At 44.3% G+C, this 21862-nt stretch overlaps 1 protein-coding gene across 1 annotated transcript in view; it reads left to right on the top strand.

Moving 5' to 3' along the window:
* The window catches only part of dhh (desert hedgehog signaling molecule), a 129029-nt gene that overhangs the window by 91950 nt on the left and 15217 nt on the right, over positions 1–21862 (top strand). The window contains exon 2 of the mRNA XM_069905705.1: positions 3441–3702. Coding sequence (XP_069761806.1) covers positions 3441–3702 — 262 coding nt within the window. The remainder of the gene's footprint in view (positions 1–3440; positions 3703–21862) is intronic.

Raw genomic sequence — 21862 nt, 5'->3', positions numbered from 1 at the left:
TTTTCCAATGTTTTAAATAAGACAGATCATTCTAGTTGGTCGAATGCCTTTTCTGGATCTAAAGAAATAGTTATGTTTGGACTTAACCTTGGGTTTGTCATATGTATTATATTGAATAATCACCCAATGATCTCCTTTAATTGGGGTTATTAATACAGACTGGGGTATCTTATAACTGCTACACAAAAATGAAAACGTGTTTATGTTAAACACCCAGTCAGTCGTTCATAATTCAAAATACGTAATGTAACAGAGCAAGTCTGCGAGCATTTAGCGCAGGGCCCTGCAACATATGTTACTTTTGCAACTGTGTTAATCCAGCCTTGCTCATGGCTGCCAAGAAGCTAGATGGGGGAGTGAATGGGGCAGGGAAAATGGGAGACTGAGGGATAAAAGAGACTGGCAATTGGGAGCAAGAGAGAAAGAGTTTGCATGAACCAAGGAAAGAGCTGACGGAGAGAGATATCTTGTTTCACGGTGAGGATCCCAAATGGGTACATGATGAACCAGCACATTATGTCCTTGAATGACTTTATTTTCACACTTATTTGATTACAAAATCATATTTTATCATTCCAGCTACTTCTGTTGATGTATTTTTTTATGTGCTTGGGTGTTTTAGGCTGAAAACTTTGAGCTCTGCAGGACAACTATTGTTTTTAAATTAAAACTATTAGCAAATATATTCTTCATTTCTAAATTTGATTTATTAACACAATGCAACCTGTAAAGTAACCCCATTATAAATTAAGGGATACCTATAGTCTAAAACAGGGGTGTCAAACTCAAATTCACGGAGGGCCAAAATTAAAAACTTGGACTAAGTCGAGGGCCGAACTAAATATTTATTGAAAATTTTCAAAAACATCTGCATGTTTTCTCTTCTTTCAACATATGTAATGTTAAACTTTTTCTTATTAAAATAAATGTTTAATAATAGTTTTGGATAAACTCTTTCCAGAAGCATTAACAAATGAGAAATAAAATATTCAATAAATAATATTTCTCTATAGAGGATTTGTCAAATGTTGCTAGTGTGCTGTGGAATAGTAAAATCTGAGGGCTATTGAGAATGTGGGAGAATAACATGATTCCTGAAACAATCAAATGGGTGACTGATTGTGGGCATGAACTCTAGCAGGGTTATTTGCCATGCCCTTTTTCCATTGGTACAGATATCCTTTGATTTACACACTTTTCAAGTTTTATGCCTAATGAGCTTGTATCCAGGTGCAGGACCATTTTTAACCAGGAATATATTTATCACTGTGACATGAAACTATTGGAAGATCGTTTTATCCTGAGATTAAAGTTCATAATACTTACTCAGGCCTGTGTGCGGGAGGGCGGGGTTTGCGGGCGATCGGGTTGGACAACGACAGTGCGGGGGCATCGGCTCTTGCTGCAGGGCAGCATCTCGGCGGATCAGCGGCCCCGTCACCATGAGTCGCGGGTCGGCCTGCGGCAGGGAGGGGGAGTGGGCAACGGTCCTGGTGAGGTCAGGCCCCCCCTAAGTTTCTGCCGGACCCCCCTTGACCTGCTGAGTTTCTCCCGGACCCCCCTTGACCTGCTGAGTTTCTCCCGGACCTCCCTTGACCTGCTGAGTTTCTCCCAGACCTCCCTTGACCTGCTGAGTTTCTCCCGGACCCCCCTTGACCTGCTGAGTTTCTCCCGGACCCCCTCCCCTTGACCTTCTGAGTTTCTCCCAGACCCCTCCCCCTTGACCTGCTGAGTTTCTCTCGGACCCCCCTTTGACCTGCTGAGTTTCTCCCGGACCCCCCTTGACCTGCTGAGTTTCTCCCGGACCTCCCTTGACCTGCTGAGTTTCTCCCGGACCCCCCTTGACCTGCTGAGTTTCTCCCGGACCCCCTTTTCTTTCCGTGCCAGTGTCCCAGGACCTTTCCAGGGCAGTCTCCGCGCTCAGGACCGCGCTGGGATCCCGGTCAGCGGTGGAGGAGCAGGTGAGCACGGCTAATCCCGATCCAGCCCACGCCACTCCCGAGATTGGCGGGGGGTTCCACCCTACCTGCCCGACCAGCCTCGCTCTCCACGTGTACTCCGGGCACCCGCCGCTGGTCCGGTGGGAAGGCGCAGGGCTGCCGGCGGCCGGCGCCCCCATCGCCCGGCGGGGAGCCCCAATCTTCCCTCCGGTGTCCCGACTCCATCTGCAGCTCCAAGAAACGCTGTGCCCCTGGGGTTCCGGGCGCTGGGAAGCGGCCTTGGCTTCCCCAGACACCGGCCAGGCCGCGCTGCGGTGGGGGGGGGGTGGGTGGGGGGACACGGCAGCGTGTTTATAAAACCACCCACCACTACCTTTCAAGGACCAGGATTTTTCTCTCTCTCTCTCACCCTGGGACACAACGGTTACTGTGCATGCGCTATACTGGCGCGGCGGCCAGCGGGCCACCTCTAATACATTTTTGATATGATCTTGCGGGCCAAATATAATTATATTGCGGGCCAAATTTGGCCCGCGGGCCAGAGTTTGACATGTGTGGTCTAAAATATGGGAATGGACTTGGCACACCATGCGTGATGTACCGCTGAACCTCTATTGCCCTACCTGAGGATTTCCATCTCTCCCTCCATGCATTCAATAACTTGTTCAAAACCTACTTATGGCATTTGTGATCCTGCTAATGGTTTCGACTTCCTCTTTCGCAAAGGAAGGAAAAAGTTTTCTGAATCGTTTGCGGAGTGTCATGTGGCTTAGATCAGCTGATGATAAAATGCTTTAACTTACCCAAGATCATTTGTTTGAACACACTTCTCCATGTGAGAGAAGTTGAATGAGAGAGATCAGCAGATATTTAACCATGCAACCAAAAATAAAATATTTTGAGGGCATTCGAATTAGAATTCAACCTAATCACATGTTTTCGGGCAAAATAATAATTTGGCAGATATCATATTGTGTCTAGTATTGGCTTTTTTTCTCCCAGTCATCTGAGGCCTGAAGGGTTAAAAAGTAGGATTGCCTCTTGTCTCTTTCTTTCTCTGAATCCTTCCCTCAAAATCGTGTGCTCATTTCACAGAGCGTCTGCAATAAAGCCTATTCAAGAGAGAATACGCCACGCGTGGGGTTAGATGCTGAGCATATGGGGGGGGGGGGGGGGGGGTCCTATCCCATTCTTGGACATCACAGCTGTCCAAACTTGACTTAGACTGTTGAACCTCAGCAGGAGTTGGAGGAGACGCCACAAGTTAGCTAATCCCATATTTTGAAGATGGCGAATTTACAAGCCTGTACATTTCAAACCAAGAACACAGTTGGGGATCATCCGTTGCAAAGTTACACCTCAGTGAGAGACTTTGTTTCCCCCTTTATTTGGACACTGCGAGCTTGGACATAACCAGAGGTTGACTAGATTCAAATTTTACCATTTTGTTCTGCAACGCCATGCAGCTAATAACAAATCTTTGTTTCTGTTGAATTTCAGCGCTGCAAGGATAAAGTGAATTCATTAGCCATCTCTGTGATGAACCAGTGGCCAGGGGTGAAGCTCCGAGTGACAGAGGGATGGGACGAGGATGGACATCATTCCAAGGATTCCTTGCATTATGAGGGTCGAGCAGTAGACATCACCACCTCTGACAGGGATCGCACAAAGTATGGTATGCTGGCCCGCTTGGCTGTGGAGGCAGGCTTTGACTGGGTTTATTACGAGTCCAAAGCTCACATTCACTGTTCAGTGAAATCAGGTAAGAGTTTCATCTGAGCTGCAAAAGAAGTCAGATGTGGAATCCGGAAGTGTGCTCTTTACACAAGTTTGTCAGATGGAATCTCCATTAATAGACCAAATCGAATCAACGAATAATTAAGCTATTGCTGAGCAGGTTGTCCACCAAATGCCATTTTCAGATGTTGAAAATTGGCATCCCTTAGTTTCTTGAAGGTCTGTGAGGGGGGGAAAAAAGTTCAAAGCCTCAGGCCTGCTCTTACTCCCAAGGTTTACCCCTCTCTTGAAATCTGGAAGGGTGAAGGAAGTCCCAGGTCCTCCCACAGTGAAGGAGCCAAGGAAAATAAATGAGTTAGCCTGAGCATCCATGGCAAACCCTGAGCTCTCAGCTGGATCATAAGAAATAGGAGCAGGAGTCAGCCATCTGGCCTGTCGAGCCTGCTCCACCATTCAATGAGATCATGGCTGATATGATGATGGGCTCATCTCCACCGACCTGTCTTTACCCCATATCCCGTAATTCCCCTACTCTGTAAAATTCTATCCAACCTGGTCTTAAATATATTCACTGAGGTCGTCTCCACTGCTTCAATGGGCAGTGAATTCCACAGATTCACCCCTCTCTGAGAAAAGCAGTTCCTCCTCATCTCCATCCTAAATCTACTCCCCTGGATCTTGAGGCCATGTCCCCTTGTTCTGGTCTCCCCCACCAATGGAAACAACTTACAGACTTCTATCTTACCTATATCTTTCATAATTTTATAGGTTTCTACAAGATTCCCCTCTCATTCTTCTAAATTCCAGCGAGTCCAATCCCAGATGGCTCAATCTCTCCTCCCCCCCCCCCCCCCCCACACCCCCCATCTCTGGAATCAACCTGGTGAACCTCCTCTGCACCGCCTCCAAAACCAGTCCATCCTTCCTCAAGTAAGGGGACCAGAACTGCACGCAGTTCTCCAGATGCAGCCTCATCAGGACCATGTTGAGTTGCAGCACAACCTCTTTGTTCCTAAATCCAATCCCTCTGGCAATGAAGGCCAACATTTCAACCTTCTTGATAGCCTGCTGCACCTGCAAACCAACGTTTTGCCAATAATTTCTAAATAGATGAATGAAATCAGCAATTTTATTTTGTGGAGTCTGCATTTGGGGAGCTATGGGTTCTTGGATTTAATTTTCATCTCAGAGGTATGATCATGACTTTAAGTTCTACTTCAGAGATGTAAGCATTTAATCACATGCTTAACTATTATTGAGGGAGGATGGTTCTGCCAATGGCCTTCAGATGAAACGGAAGCCTGTCTGCACCTTCAGATGGACAGAAAACTCTCACAGAGCCATTTGGAAGAAACCTTTTCCCAGTTCTTGGCTCATTTATCCCTGAACCAACATTCCATAAATTAATTATCTCATTACTCTAAGTGGGACTTTGTCGAGGTCAAGTTGTCTGTGGCCATTCCTACAATCCAAAATCTAATTTGTTTGCTTTGGGGCATCCTGAGGTCATTAAAGGCACGATATACAGTAAGTGTACATTTCTTTTGCCTCATGGCTCAAGCATTTGGAACACACAGCACTGCAGGCAGAAGGATGTCTTGTTCTCCAGTAACTGGATGGTACCCAAGAGCAAGCGAAACAAGGGAGTCTGCAATTGTAGTAAATACACAAAATTGCTGGAGAAACTCAGCAGGATCCGCAGCATCCATAGGAGGCAAAAATAAGGTTAGCGTAGAGGATGGTGCAGTTAGCGCGATGCTACTGCAGCACCCGTGACCTGGGTTCAAATCCTGCACTGTCTGTACGTTTTCCCCGTGACCTGTGTGGGTTTCCTCCCACCTTTCAAAACGTACCCGGAATTGTAAGTTAATTGGGGGATTTGGGTGGTACGGGCTCATGGGCCGGAAGGGCCTGTTACTGTGCTGCATGTCTAACACTTAAAAGAAAAAAATTAGAAATAAAATTTAAATATATAACCAACGTTTCATCAAAGGTGAGGGCGAAGGGCTCAGGTCCGAAATGTTGGTTATATATCTTTGCCTCTGAAGAACACTGCGAGACCTGCTGAGTTACTCCAACACCTTTGTGTATTCACTGGTACCCAAAAGCAAGTTAGCTTTAAACCACTTATATTTTATTTTGATTTTATTTGATTCCTGGCCATAAGCTCCAATTCAGCATCTCCTAGGAAGAGCATGGCTGAGATTGGCAATAGAGTGGAGAATGTGAACCAGTGGGACTCCACTCCTAACCCTAATACTACCCCTCCTGTGGATGCTACGAGACCAGCATCTTTGGGAGAGAAGGAGGATGAGAGGAGACATGACATTAAGAGGAATAGATAGAATGGACAGCCAGTTCCTCCTTCCCAGGGCACCACTGCTCAGTACAAGAGGGCCAGGCTTTAAGGCAGTGGTTTTCAAAGTGCCCCTTTAATCTCACATTCATTGAGGACTCTCTTCCGACTACGATGGACATCTACAACACTCGATGCACACACCCCTCACGTAAACTGTTCTCCCTTCTGCCATTGGGTAGGAGGTACCGTAGCACTTGGGCCCTGACGTCCAGATTGGGCAACAGTTTTTTCCCCACAAGCCATCAGGCTCCTGAATCCCCAGAACTATGTGGATAGGGGTACCGTGGACTTTTACTGTATATGTCTTAATATTTTAATGTGTTTAACTTATTCTAACTTAAATTTATGTCAATATGCTCCACGGTCCTGGAGAAACGCTATCTTGTCTTTACCGTGCTCGCACGGTATGAACAATAAATAAAGGTGACTTAACGATTCCATTTTAAGTAATCCCTGTGCCATCGGTGCTCTGTGATTAGTAAGGGGTTGCTTAAGGTGGGATGTGGGTGAGAAGGGAAGGTTGAGAATCACTGCTCTGGACCTAAATGTTACTGAAGTATTTTGCTTGAGAAAAATTGTCATTGGCCCATTTCCTTTGGAGTTCTGAAACCGTGCACATAACGAGTCAATGAGGGACAATTAGAACAGTGGTTTTCAAACTTTTTCTTCCCATTCATACCCACCTTAAGCAATCCCTTTCTAATCACAGAGCACCGATGGCACAGGGATTACTTAAGGTGGAATGTGAGTTTAGGGGGACAGTTTGAAAAACACTGTTTTAAAGTAATGGGTGGTAAGTTCATGGGAGATATTAAAGGAAGGTTTTTGTTTACCCATAGAGTGGTTGGTGCATGGAATGCATGATCTGGGTCAGTGGTGGAGGCAGGGACATTGGTGAATTTCAAGAGATGACGAGACAGGCATCTGGAGGAATTTAAAGGAGAGGGTTGTGTGGGAGGCAGGGTCTGAAGGTGGGCAGCACATTGTGGAATGAAGGGCCTGTACTGTGCTGTTCTGTTCTATGTTCTATCTCTGTGTTTTCACTCCATTCCATTGCACAGTGAGCTGGTGCTCCAACAGGCTGCTACACAATGGTAGATACTGTTTAGCTGGCAGTTGCTACAGGTTTTCTGTCCACAGACCTGGTTGAACAGCTGGATAAGGCAGTGGCAGCCATCATCTGAATGCAAGACGCAATTCTGCTGATATTTGACAATGTTTCTGAACACACAGATAAAATGAATGCATGTATTTAGCCAACAGCTTTGTCTGAATTTCTGACATGTTCATTCTCAAATTTAGTGTGTGCTCATTTATTTTGAGTGTTTTTTTTGCATTTTAAAAGAAGCTTTCATTCTTACTCAAGATCAGCCATTCTCCTCCTTTTTTTCTGGCTATGGCCCTGTGGTGTGCTGAGGTAGCAGCGAGCAAGCACAAAACTCGAAAGACTGTACAGCAGGCTTTATTCCAGTAAAAATCTGAACACCAGTTCATGCCTTGGTGGCTCCCCGTGTGACTGACTCAGGAGGGGCCAGCTCAGATCTATATTCAGATCGGCTGATTTACAGCCGGCCAGGTGGAGTCAGCCCCTTAGGGGGTCTTCCTGCAGGTACAAATATCACTCGCTGCTGTCGTGGTCATATCACCACAGGCCCTCTTAGGACTTTGCTCAAAGCAGTTGGTTTCTTCCGTACTTCTCTCCTACCAACTGCATAAAATACATTAAAAACAATTCTGATATCAGTCCATGGCCCCACCTTTATATGTGCTGTGCCCCCCCCCCCCCCCCACCGGGGGTGGGTCTATTAGATCCCCATTGAGATTGGCTGCTCTAGACCATATTCAGTCGAATCCATTTCAGTGCAATAATGAATTAATATCAGAGGTCAACCATTTCAATTCTGCGGTTGTTAGGTTGGTTCTATCTTTGCTACATAAAGGACACTGTTTGAACTGCTCAGTTTCTCCAGCATCAACCATGGTGTCTGCAGACTGTCGTGTTTTACATCTATTGTATTCTCCTGGGATCCAGGGGACACCAGATTAGGTTGTCAGCTCTCACTCGATTGAAATGGTTGTCCACTCCCACACATACATGTCTGTCCGTGGCCTTGTGCACTGTCAAACCCAAACCACCCATAAACTGGAGGTGCAACACCTGATTTTCCGTCTGGGTGCTCTCTAACCAGATGACATCAATGTCGACCTCTCTGGTTTCTGCTCGCCCACTCCCCATTCTCCCTCCCTTCCCCATCCTTCTGTCTCCTTTCCTCCAGCCCTCCAACCCCTTCCCTCTCCATTCACAGAGCCATCCCTTCTCCCACTGTTTGCTGCTGTCCCCTCCCTCCCTTATCCATCTATTTCCTCCTGCCCTGTGGGACTGTGCTCCTCCCCCTGTGCTTCCCGCCACCATTTTGTTTGGGCACCTGGCTACATTTTGCTCATGCCTTGATGAAGGTCTCAAGCCTGAAATGTTGGTGATATATCTTTATCTTTTCTGCATAAACGACACTGTTTGACCTGCTGAGTTTCTTCAGCCTCGTGTTTTTACTTCAATCATGGTGTCTGCAGACTTTCATGTTTTACTTAAGACAACATGCTTGACTGGAGAGAGTGGAGAGTGCCATCTCTTCACTTGTCTGTACTTCCTGAGAAGACTGAAGCGGTCAAGGCTACTGGCCACTATCATATCAACCTTCTACAGGAGCTCAATCGAGAGCGTCCTAGCCGGCTGCATTACAGTGAGGGTATAGTCACTGCAGAAAATGGATCAGAGGTCAATCCACAGGACTATAAGGGTGGCAGAGAGGATCACTGGAGTCTCTCTCTCCTCTCCCATCGACATGATCTACTAGGATTGTTGCCTGAAGAGGACGTGCAAAATCATGGAGGACCCCTTCCACCCCGCACACACCATCTTTCAGCTGCTCCCGTCGGGGTAGAGATCCAGAAGGATCAGAGCCAGCACCACCAGGCTGAGGATCAGCTTCTTCCCACGGGCAGGGAGAATGCTGAATGACTGGAGGAACTGCTCACACTGACCTTCCCAGAATCATATTCATGAAACAATATTTCTTCTGGCTATCCATTCCATAGGATGATGATGGGGTTTATACCCCACTCCTTAGAAGGAACAGTGTGTGGGTGAATGGATTTTAGGTGAGTTGGGGGTTGCTCTCCTGGATCCAGCAGCATGGTGAGATCCAGGATGGCTGGGGGAAGTACTTCTACATATGTATTGTTTGTCTATTTGTGTGCTACGTCTGGGTTGTGTGTCTGCATATTTTTGCACCGAGGACCGGAGAACCCTGTTTCGTCGGGTTGGACTTGTACAATCAGACAACAATAAACTTGACTCTTGTGCAATGTTATTCCATTGACTGAAGGCTCAAACCTCTCCTGCTGTGCGCACTTCATTGGATAAATTTAGACCAGCAGGACCCTCATGCAGAGGCAAGAAAGTATTAAAGGACGCGTAACTTGTGTTGCATTTAGCTATGTTCCCAGCAAAAAGTTAGAGGGATTGGATGGAATCATCTTTCAGGAATTGTATGTATCGGGGTCTGAGAAAAGAGGTATGTGAAGGTTGGGACAGGGGATGTGGAGGGAGGTGGTGGAAGGGGGGATTAGTAAAAAAAACTCAACTCAAACTTGGTAACAATGGACAGAATTATTTGGTGTCATTTTTACAATTCTTTTATGAAGCAGATCTTGCACAAGCCAAGCTCAGAAGGTCAAAATTCTTAATTTAGCAATACAGTAAAATCCCCAGTATCCAGCACCTATGGGGATTTCGGATGCTGGATAAGTGAATTTTCCGGTTGCCTGAGACACACTCTTTACACCAGCATCAAGAATAAACAGGTTAAAAGACAATAGAAAGCGCAAAATGTAAAATAATATGGAAAAAAAACACCAGTATTGTAGTCTTTATGTAAAGTTCACATTAATCGGGTAATTTCCATCTTTTACAAACTTTAAATTTAAATTCAAACCCCAATCACTGGCGCTGTAACAGCATTGTGCTAACCGCTACGCTAACCATGCTACCATCATAATTACATCCCCCTTCCCTCAAGTTTGCAGATAAAACCTGATTAATATACTTCGTAAGGATAAAGACTCTTACTAGATGGGGATAGGGAAAACATTTTGGGAGAGTCGCCCCAGTGACAAGTGGTATCCTGGGCGCTGCCATTTTATTGAAACAGCTGCTGCAGGCGGCGTACGACCAAGGCGTTCCCGTTGTTCCTCAGCCTGGTGGTGCTGGCCCTGATACTCCCGTTAGCTCCCAAGGGGTTGTGCGTTGCTTCAGAGAACCTTTACTTTGACAATTTTAAACTTTTATTTATTAAAAATTGTATTTATTTATTTCCTCGATTTTTTTTTTGCTGGTTGCTTAAATTCTGGATACCTGGGATTTTACTGTATATGCAATCATGTGGAAAGTTTAAGATTGATCTGTTGTTCCCACAGCTCATGCTTTCCTTGCTATAATAAAAACCTCCCAGATATTTGTTGGTGGGAGAAGGAGTAGATTTACACATCAATTCAGGAAAATGCACAAGGAGGAACGTTAGTAACTTTCCTTCTGTATAGCAAGACAATTCCTGGATGCTTTCTTTGGCAGATCTGGTGCTGTTTTCATTAGATATATGCAAGCTTTTAAAAGCACTGAATTCTGTGGTTCAACCCATTTAAGAGACCAACATTCCTTTTGGGCAAGTCTGAGCTGTTTTAATATCAGTGGATTTGTTGTTGAACATGTTGCAAAGTATCTGTGATTCTAAACAGAATTTAGATGATACGTTGTTAGAGCTCAACTGATAACGCTGTTGGCGCTGTTGGAGACTTCTCATGGCCCACCCAGGAATGAGAACTCGGGCAGGTTGGAGCTATTGTATGTGACGTTATGAAGAATAGGAAGCGTTGTGACTGAAGGGGGTTGGCAACCCTATTCTATTTATACACAAAAAAACTCCTCGAACTTCCTGCATCTGGGAAGTGCATGAGAACTTTGTTGACTCTCCCTCCTTGAGGGAAAGCACCTGCTTTCAGGCGCCCCCCCTACCCCCCACCCCCCCCGTAACAGAAGGCCCTTTGATAGAGAAAAAAAATTACACCTGTAGAGACGGATATTGTCCGCCCTTGCATCGCTGAACCTGCCTCCATAAATCCTCCGCGTGCGGCTCCAAGACGACGAATCCAATCCTTCCTCGGGCTGGGCGCACAGGTGGAGTAGAGCGCTCAGCCTTGCTCCGTAAATGTGCTGCCGCTGCAAATGGCTGGCTGGGGGGGGGGGGAGGTGGCCGGATACGATCCTCAGCCCTTCGGTACATGTTAATGGCCCTAAGTGCGGTGCGCGGAATTTCTTGACTGCCTGCACACATCACAAACATCGTTCTTCCCTGCTCTACTGTCATCCTTTGCTGACATGGGGCTCTTTCCCACTCACCGCGCATGTATGACGTCATGTGGGGGGGTGGCACTACGGCATGTGTTGTCCCGCCTCCATTGGCTCTGGAGGACGCCACGAGGCGCTGTTCTTCATGAAAGTGACGCTGGAGCAGGCTTTTAGGCCTTCTCTATAGAAAGGGAAGTGCACATTTTTCTCCACCAGTGGAGCCGGTCTTGAAGCACCGCCCCTCCATTAAAACACCTGCAATGTCTAAGGCAGTGGTTCTTAACCTTTCTTTGTTCCATGGCATAGGAACTCTCCAGAGTTAGTTAGGGATTACTTAGGGTGGTATGTGAGTGGAACCATTAGTCTCAGGCAAAGTACTTACTGAGGCATTAAATTAATTAAGTTTATTATTATCACACAATTGTAAATTACAATGGTACAAAACAGTCCTTGGTGTAAAAATTGCAAACATGTAGCACACATATTTGCAAGCAATTTATTTGTGGTACATATATAAAAATAAATAGTAGATTCTTGAAGGGAGAGTATGAACAGTTCGTCAGTCGTTTTGCATGCTCATTGCCCGTGAGATAAAGCTGTTCCTCAGCCTGGTGATGCTGGCTCCGATCCTCCTGGATCTCTTCCCTGACGGGAGCAGCTGAAAGAAGCTGTGCGCGGGGTGGGAGGGGTCCTTAATGATTTTGCGAGCCCTCTTCAGACGATCCTGGTAGATCACGTTGACGGAGGCCTCTCTTATGGTCCTATCAATTGACCTCCGATCCAACCATAGCATACTACGATGCAGCCAGCCAGGATGCTCACGAAATCGTAGAGACTGGACGCAGGCTGGGAAATCACTTTGTTAAGCACCTCGGCTCTGCCCACCGCAATAACGTGGATCTCCCGGTGGCCGCCCATTTCAATTCCCCATCACCCACAGAGACCACCCATATATTGGGGGAACAATACCTCATCTTCCAACTAGGCACCCTCCAACCCGATGGCATTAATATTGACTTTTCTCGCTTTCGTTAAAACCCCCTCCCCCTTCTTACCCCATTGCCTTTCCCTATGTGTCTCTTCATTCTGTCATCTTCCACACAAATATGATCAATGATCACCTCATCCCTTATCCCATCCAATTAACACCTTTTGTGGGTCTGGATTCCTCCCCCATTGTTTGAATTCTGAGACTTTCTGAGATTTCCTGCTTCAGGCTCATTCTGATTTTTCCTTGAAGAAGGGCTTAGACCCGAAACATCGACAATATATCTTTGTCTCCTATGGACGCTGAAAAGACCGGTTGAGTTCCTCCAGCATTTTGGTGTCTTTTTACTGCATTCACAGCGTCTGAAGACTTTTGTGTTTCACTTCTGCAGAAGGTTGACGTGACAGTGGCCAGTAGCCTTGCCCGCTTCAGTCTTCTCAGGAAGTGCAGTCGCTGTTGCACCTTCCTGACAAGTGAGGAGATGTTGAGTCTCCACGATAGGTCACTGGTTAAGTGAACTCCAAGGAACTTGGTGCTCTCCATTCTCTCTACTACAGAGTTGTTGATGTGTAGTGGAGGGTGGTCAATCCTGGTCTTCCTGAAGTCCACGATCATCTCCTTCATCTTGTCCACGTTGAGACTCAGGGTGTTATTCTCACACCATTTCAGGAGGTTTTCCACCTCTTCTCTGTAGTGAGACTCATCGTTGTTGCTGACGAGGCCGACGACTGTCATGTCATCTGCAAACTTGGTGACACTGTTGGAGCTGGATCTGGCCATGCAGTCGTGGGTCAGGGACATGAACAGGAGAAGGCTGGGCACACAGTCCTGTGGTGCGCCAGTGCTCAGCGTGACAGTGCTCGATATTCCGTTCCTGACCCGGACAAACTGTGGTCTTTCCATTAGGAAAGTTACAGAGAAGGATGTTGAGTCCCAGCTTCTTTCATCCTGCGTTTCCTCAGCAGAGTATCTGGGATGCTATCAATGAAAAATTCTTTCAAGGCTACTTTGATCAAGTTTCATAATAAAGCTTGCTGACCTCTAGGAATAACTGGTGGTCATTTTTTTCAATGTCAGAATTAGAATCACAATTTATTGTCATGAACATGTCATGAAATTCGTTGTTTTGCATCAGCGTCACAGTTCAAACATATACGTAAACCACCTTACAAAATAAATAAAAAGAGTGCACGAAAAGTCAAAGTCTGTGGTTCATTGTCCATTCAGGAATCTGATGGCGCAGGGGAAGAAGCTGTCCTTGTGCTTGTCTTCAGGCTCCTGTATGTTTTCCCTGATGGTAGCAGAGTGAAGAGGGCATGGCCTGGGTGGTGGGGGTGGGGGGGGGGGGGGGGGTCCTTGACGATAGAGACTGCTTTTTTAAGACACTGCCTCATGTTGATGTCCTCAATGGAGTGATGTCTGGTGCCTGTGATGTCGCAGGCCGAGTCAATAACTCTCTGGAGTTTATTCTTGTCCTGACAGTTGGCAGCTCCATACCAGACAGTGATGCAACCAGCCAGAATGCTCTCCTGCAGAATCTTCAGTGACGTACTGAATGTGATCTGGGCATCAGGATTCATAAGTTTATTCAGTGACTGTAGTCAAATCTTTCAACCAGACCTGCAATCTTATGCATTTTGTGACTTGCCCATTGAACCAAATCTAATTTTAGCCTAAGTGAGGCTCTGCTATAATGGAATTGCCATATTTGAAGTTTCAGGCCTACTGAGAATTTTACTTTATTTTGCACAATTGTGCAATAGAGTTATCATTCATTCTTCCCATGGAGACATTCCACTCATTTGTCGAGAGAATTTAGACGTTGATTGGCAAAATCGATGCTTCAGAGAAACGACTTATCTTTAACAACTAAACTATGCCTTCAATTAATAAGTAAATTGTGTCTGCCACTTATCTAGGTAGACCTTTTTCAATCTTTTTATTATTATTATAATTTATAAACACATACAGTTCAAAGAGATATAAAAAAAATACATAGTAAGTAATGAATTAATACAGAGATATTAAACAATAATATTACAGAATAAAAATATATCATAAAAAAAAAATTTTGATCAGTTTAGGGTGTGAACTATCTCTAAAAAAAAGATATAATTAATAACAATATATGAAAAAAGAGAAAAAAAAACCCCAAAAAAGAAGAAAAAACAAATCTGAATTTAAAAAAAACTTAAAAAAAAACTTAAAAAAAAAACCTACAGATATAGCTAAACCACGCCGATCACTCCGATCTCATCTTACAGCCCAATTATCATACATAATCATAAAAAGAAAACAGAGCCAGATCAACTCACCACAAATGAAAATATTGAATAAATGGTCGCCAGGTTAACTCAAACTTAGAAGGGGATTCATAGACCTATTGTAACAAACAAGGGCATTATCTTGCAGGATTATCAAAGGTCCATGATAAAGTCTTTTATAAGGCCCATTAGGGTTAGAGTTAGGATTATCAAAGTTCCATTATAAAGTCCATTAAACGGTCCATTATAAAGCCCAGTGCTGTTCGTTAGGCAAGTGGTAGGTGTGAATTTGTCTGGAATCTCAACTGGAAACTATTTAATCTGGTGGAGTCATTTAACCTTATGTGGGATGGGTAGGTGGAACAAAAGAAATTATTGAAGGATCTTTGAAAGGTAAAGCAGTTGCCACAGTAACGGTATCACTCCTGAATTGTATTGATAACTCATTTTTCAATTATTAATGATCTAAAATGAGATTTAAGTGGAATGTTGCTTTCAAAACAAGATCGGTATTTCTGTAGACAGAGAAATTTGCATGAATAATTGTTGCACTTAGATCTTGATAAATGGGTAACTAATTTGCCGAGAATGGTACTTTGGAGCAGCCTTCTCACAGGAAGATGATAAAGAGACATTTGTAATACTTCTTCCCGACCTATTTAATTACTCACTGACAATTCTGTTATTACATAAAATTTTAACTTTCAACTTTGCTGATGGGTCAATGGGTAAAAGTCAAGAAGGAAACGAGCACTGTGGTGCAAGTTCCTTTTGGAAGTTTTGGACTTAGGAAGGGGAAAATCATCCTACACTAGACCATGGTCTGGTAGCACTAAAATCCCATCTGCTCCCCTTTCACCTTGCACCCCCCCCCCCCAACTCCTGACTTATTTGCCCTAATGCTGATGCACATTTCTCAAATTATAATATTTTCAATTCTTAAAGCTATCTGGCAATTCATTATTGATTCACTCAATGAGATTTCTGCATCAGTGGGTGAGATTTATTTCTTCTTCGAGCCAGGGAAGGAAACCAAAATTCATTTTGAGGATTCTCGCCAGAGACCAGTTTTTTATCCAAGAGAAAAATCTTACACTTGGGTAATAAATGCAATTCATCATTTTCACTTTTTAATGTTGGTGATATTTATAATAAGAGAAGGCCATTGCCTGTCTAGTTCCATAACACTGGACAACAATATTTTTTCAAAAACATTTGCTTCCTGAAAATAAAATTGGGGATTATGATAAACAACTTCATGCTGAACACAGAGATCATTTCAGATTTGCTGCATCACGTAGGAGGTTGGAGAAACATTAAACTAACTTTGATTGAATTTACCCTGTTTAATCGCATCCTGACGCTGACACATGGCGTCAGTTCATCCGACCGAAAAATGTTTTGCTGCTGATTTTCATTTGTACTCGGCATCTGATGCCTCTCCTGTCAGTGTCCAACAATAGTCGGCCAGCATTGATGGATTCCAGTTGCCCTGAGACCGCTTTTCCACGGTAGCAATGTCCTGGTGGAAACTTTTCACCGTGTTCGTCATTGACGGCACCAAGATCAGCCGGGAAGACGTCCAAGTGCAGATGTAGAAAATGAATTTTCAACGACATGGCTTTGTTTGCTTGAAGTCGACTTAAAATATGACAGGAAATCACAAAACTAGATTATATCTAAAAATACGTACGTGATAGGTATATTTTAAGGTGATTTTCGTGATCAGCAGCCCAAAATCTATTAAAATATGTCCAAAGGTGTTCAGGAAGCAAATTCTTCGTTGTCCAGTGTAACTTTTTTTCTCTTTAAAAAATGTAAACAAAATGACAAGTTTTCATTAACTTTGTAATAAATTTCCATTGGATATGTATATCAGATTAGTGTGGAAACTAGAGAGCCCAGCTTCTTAGCTCCCAACACCACAGGCACATGGAAATAATATCAGCTGTGATGTGAGCGATTTATCTCACATGATTTCATTCCAGCATGTTTTCTACTTATGCAATCTATCCTGTTGAGCGCTTCTCTCCTGCCATTTACTCTGTTGTAAAGTGACAAACTATCTTGTGGCAGTGCAAAGGTATTTTGCCCATGTGGCCTTTTATCAGGAGTGATCCTGGTTAATAAGACTTTGTTTAAATGTAATGATGGCAGAAGAATAATTAAACACATATCCTCTGTGTTGTTGGGTCTTCTTTGTGTCTCAGTTAAGGAGATGGTGCTGGTCAAGGGGCCAATAAAAGGAGTGAAAGGGGGAGGGAGCAGCCAGTGAGGAGTGGCTCAGTGAGTGAGTAGAGCAGTGAAGGAGTGAGACTTCCTGGCTTTGGCTTATCAGGCTTCGGCGAAAGCAGGCAAGGAGAAAAGGTAAGCTGAGTTATTTGCCTTCGTATTCAGAGTCATGCCAGTAGGGTTAGTGCTCTGTACTGGGTGTCAGATGTGGGAACAATGGGTGACCTCCAACCTCCCAAATGGCCACACCTGCACCAGGTGTACCGAGATGCAGTTACTAAGGGAGCGAATTAGGGATATGGAGTTGCAGATTGATGACCTGCGGCTTGTAAGGGAGAGTGAGGAGTTAATCGACTCAACTTTCAGGACGATAAATACTCCAGAACCCGTGTCAGGTAAGTGGGAAACCGTCAGGGGGGGGAAGAAAAAAGCGAGAAAAACAGAGAGCACACCAGTGACTATCCCACTCAGCAACAGTTATGTTGTGTTGGATTCTGATGAGGGAGATGACCAGACAGAAGATGGCCACGGGCACCAGGTCAATGGCAATGAGCCTGGCAGAGTGGTGCAAAAGAAAAGGAAAAGGAGAAATGCAGTAGTTATTGGGGACTCCATTGTCAGGGGTACAGACAGGAGGTTCTGTGAGCCAGATAAGTATACCCGCATGGTGTGCTGCCTCCCTGGTGCAAGGGTACGAGATATCACAAATTGGGTCCAAAATATTCTGAGAGGAGAGGGAGAGCAGCCTGATGTCTTGGTACATGTGGGTACAAACGACATTGACAAGAAAAGGGAGGAGGGAATGAAAAGGGATTACAGTGAGCTGGGACAAAAGCTGAAAGACAGGAACGCTAGGGTGGTGATCTCGGGATTACTACCTGTTCCAAATGCAAGTGATGAAAAGAATGTAAGGATAAGGAAAATGAACGTGTGGCTGAGGTGCTGGTGTACAAGGCAAGGATTTGGCTTCTTGGATCATTGGGATCTCTTTTGGGGAAGGCATGATCTTTACAAGAGGGACGGGTTGCACCTAAATCCAAAAGGTGTCAACATTTTGGCAAGTATGTTTGGTACACCAGTGGGACAAGGTTTAAACTAATTTGGCAGGCGTATGGGAACCAGAGTGATAGGGAAAAGGGTAGGGAAGATAAAGTAATGGCCAGGAAAAGTAAAATAGGAAAAGTAATGTTGGGAGGAGAAAGTAAAAAATCAGATGGTGCTGTGAGTTTTCGGGTCAATGATAGTGTTAAGAAAATTACAAAGAAAAATAGTGGGCAGAAAATTCAAAAGAAAAGGTTACAGAAGTCACTAGATATTAAAAGGACAAAGAGCATAAGGGCACTTTATCTGAATGCCCGCAGTATTAGAAATAAGGTTAGTGAACTTGAGGCATAAATCGGTACCCATGCCTATGATTTGGTAGCCATCATGGAAACATGGCTACAAGGTGACCCTAAATGGGAATTAAACTTTCAAGGGTATCAGGTGGTGCAAAGAGATAGACAGGATGGTAAGGGAGGTGGAATTGCACTCTTAATCAAAGATGAGCTCCAGGCAATAGTGAGGGATGATATAAGATCTAAAGAGCATAATGTTGAGTCCATTTGGGTAGAGATAAAGAATAACAAAGGGAAAAAATTATTGGTGGGTGTTATCTATCGCCCACCAAATAACAATAGTTTAGTGGCACAGGAACTAAATAGAGAGATAAGTGAAGCATGTAATAATGATACGGCAGTCGTCATGGGGGACTTTAACTTCCACATAGATTGGGAAAATCAAGTTGGTCGTGGGAGTCTGGAAGAGGACTTCATAGAATGCATCCGCGATAGCTTTCTTGAGCAGCATGTTAAGGAACCCACAAGAGAAAATGCTCTCCTGGATCTAGTGTTGTGCAATGAGATAGGTAGAGTAAATGATGTAATAGTCAGAGACCATCTGGGAAATAGCGATCATAGTATGATTGAATTTCTCATTCAGATGGAAGGGGAAATAGTTAGATCTAAAACTAATATATTATGCTTAAACAGGGGTGACTACAATAGGATGAGGTAGGAATTGGGCAGAGTGGACTGGGAGCACAGGCTAATTGATGAAACAGTTGAGGAACAGTGGAAGATTTTCAAAGAAATATTTTGTAATGCTCAACAAAAATATATTCCGGTCAGGAAAAAGGGCAGCAAGGGAGGGAAAAATCAACCGTGGTTAACAAAGGAAATAAAGGAGAGTATAAAATTGAAGGCGCAAGTGTACAAAGCTGCAAAGAGCAGTGGGAAACTGGAAGATTGGGATAACTTTAAGAGACAACAAGGGGTTACAAAGTGGGTAATAAGAAATGGGAAAAAGGATTATGAAAGTAAATTGGCACAAAATATAAAAACAGAAAGCAAAAAATTTTATAAATATATAAAACAGAAGAGGGTGGCCAGAGTTAACATAGGACCCTTGGAGGATGAGAAAGGAAAACTGGTAGCAAATAATGAGGAAATGGCCAAGGCATTAAACAAATATTTTGTGTCAGTCTTCACGGTGGAAGACACGTCCAGCATGCCCAAGTGTAGAGTTAAGGATGCGAATGTTGGGGAGGGCCTTGATAAAATAGTTGTTACAAAGGAAGTAGTGATGGAGAAACTAATGGGACTAAAGCCAGACAAATCACCTGGTCCTGATGATATGCATCCAAGGGTTCTGAAGGAAATGGCAGAAGTTATAGTTGATGCATTGGTGGTCATATACCAAAATTCCTTGGATTCTGGGCAGATCCCGACAGACTGGAAGACAGCAAATGTCACGCCACTTTTTAAGAAAGGATATCGGCAGAAGACTGGAAATTATCGGCCAATTAGCTTGACGTCTGTAGTTGGAAAAATGCTTGAAGCCGTCATTAAAGATGAAATAGTGAAACTTTTGGAACATAAGGGTTCAATCAGGCAGACGCAGCATGGTTTTAGAAAGGGAAGATCTTGTTTGACAAACTTGTTAGGATTCTTTGAGGATATAATGGGTGCGGTGGATAGAGGGGAACAGGTTGATGTTGTCTATTTGGATTTCCAGAAAGCGTTTGATAAGGTGCCGCACAAGAGACTTCTCAGTAAGTTACAGGAAAGTGGAGTCCAGGAAAGTAGATTGGCCTGGATTGAAAATTGGTTGTCTGACAGGAGGCAGAGAGTCGGGATAAATGGGAGTTTTTCAGGTTGGCAGAGAGTGGTAAGTGGGGTGCCGCAGGGGTCAGTGTTAGGCCCACAGCTGTTCATCATTTACATTGATGACTTGGAGGAAGGGACAAAATGTGGTGTAGCCAAGTTTGCGGATGACACCAAATTGAGTGGAAGAGCAAATTGTAATGAGGATGTGGAGAGTCTGCAGAGGGATAGAGTTAAGCTAGATGAGTGGGCAAAGGTCTGGCAGATGGAGTACAATGTTAGTAAGTGTGAGGTGATCCACTTTGGCAAGAAAAATAAAAGAACTGAATATTATTTAAAGGGTGAAAAACTACAGCACGGTGTTGTGCAGAGGGACTTGGGAGTGCTTGTTAATGAATCGCAAAAAGTTAGGTTGCAGGTGCAGCAGGTTATTAAGAAGGCAAATGGAATGTTGGCCTTCATCGCTAGAGGAATTGAATTCAGGAGTAGGGAGGTAATGTTGCAACTGTATAAGGTACTGGTGAGACCGCACCTGGAGTACTGTGTCCAGTTCTGGTCTCCATAGTTGAGGAAGGATAGACTGGCTTTGGAGACGGTCCAGAGGAGGTTTACTAGGTTGATCCCTGGGATGAAGGGGTTGACTTATGATGAAAGATTAAATCGTCTAGGATTGTATTCGCTCGAGTTCAGAAGAATGAGAGGAGATCTTATAGAAACATATAGGATTATGAAGGGTATGGATAGGATAGATGTAAGAAGGTTTTTTGAGCTGGCCGGGGAAACGAAAACAAGAGGAGACAGTCTCAAGATTCGGGGGAGTAGATTTAGGATAGAGATGAGGAAAAATACTTTTTCCCAGAGAGTAGTGAATGTTTGGAATTCTCTAACCAGGGAAGTGGTTGAGGCTGCCTCATTAAACATATTTAAAATTCGGTTAGATAAATTTTTACATGATAGAGGAATTAGGGGATATGGGGAGAAGGCAGGTAGGTGGAGTTAGGTCATAAATTAGATCAGCCATGATCGTATTGAATGGCGGAGCAGGCTCGATGGGCCATTTTTGGCCTACTCCTGTTCCTACTTCCTATGTTCCTATGCTTTTGAATCTGTGTTGGTTCAAGGCGTCGGGAACTCGGATGGCCAGGACCGGGTGGAGAGTCCGTGTTTGGGGCATCAGGAGCTCGGATGGGCGGGCGGCCAGGGCGAGGGTTCACAGTCAGGGCGTCGGGAGTCTGGATGGCCAAGCGGCCAGGACAAAGGTTCACGGTCGGGGTGTCAGGAGCTTGGATGGGTGGGTGACTGAGGCAAAAATGGCGGAGGGGAGTTGTCTTTTATACAGGTAGTACAGAAAACATGCAATTTTGGAGTCAAAAAATGGGAGGTCGACTATTACACGAGTATATACGCTACATAAGATAATAAATATTCAAATTAACCCTCACGCAAAAGAAAGTGTCTGACAGTAGTGCAAACAGTCCTTCTGCGATGTCAGAACAGTCCATGGTGAGTGGATAAGGGGAGGCTCAAGAGAAAGAAACAGTTGTAGAACCTGGAGGTGCTGGTCAGCAGGCTTCTGTACCTTTAGTCTATTAGCTCAATCATTTGTTTCCCAGGTAGTCGGATGACCCCATCTGAAACTTGTCGGTGGCTTTGGTCTGCTTAGCTAGAAAATCATGGGTAATGTGATAACACTGCATTACTCCTCCACAGCCCATGTTTCAAAGCCCAAAGTAAAAATGGTGGCATGTGCCATTTTTAAAGAATCAGTCCATGTTTAAAGAATCAGTCCATGTGT

Source organism: Narcine bancroftii, chromosome 12, assembly GCF_036971445.1.
Source record: "Narcine bancroftii isolate sNarBan1 chromosome 12, sNarBan1.hap1, whole genome shotgun sequence".
Taxonomy (NCBI): Eukaryota; Metazoa; Chordata; class Chondrichthyes; order Torpediniformes; family Narcinidae; genus Narcine; species Narcine bancroftii.
Note: the sequence above shows the minus strand (reverse complement) of the source record. Positions and strands in the feature narration are given on the sequence as shown.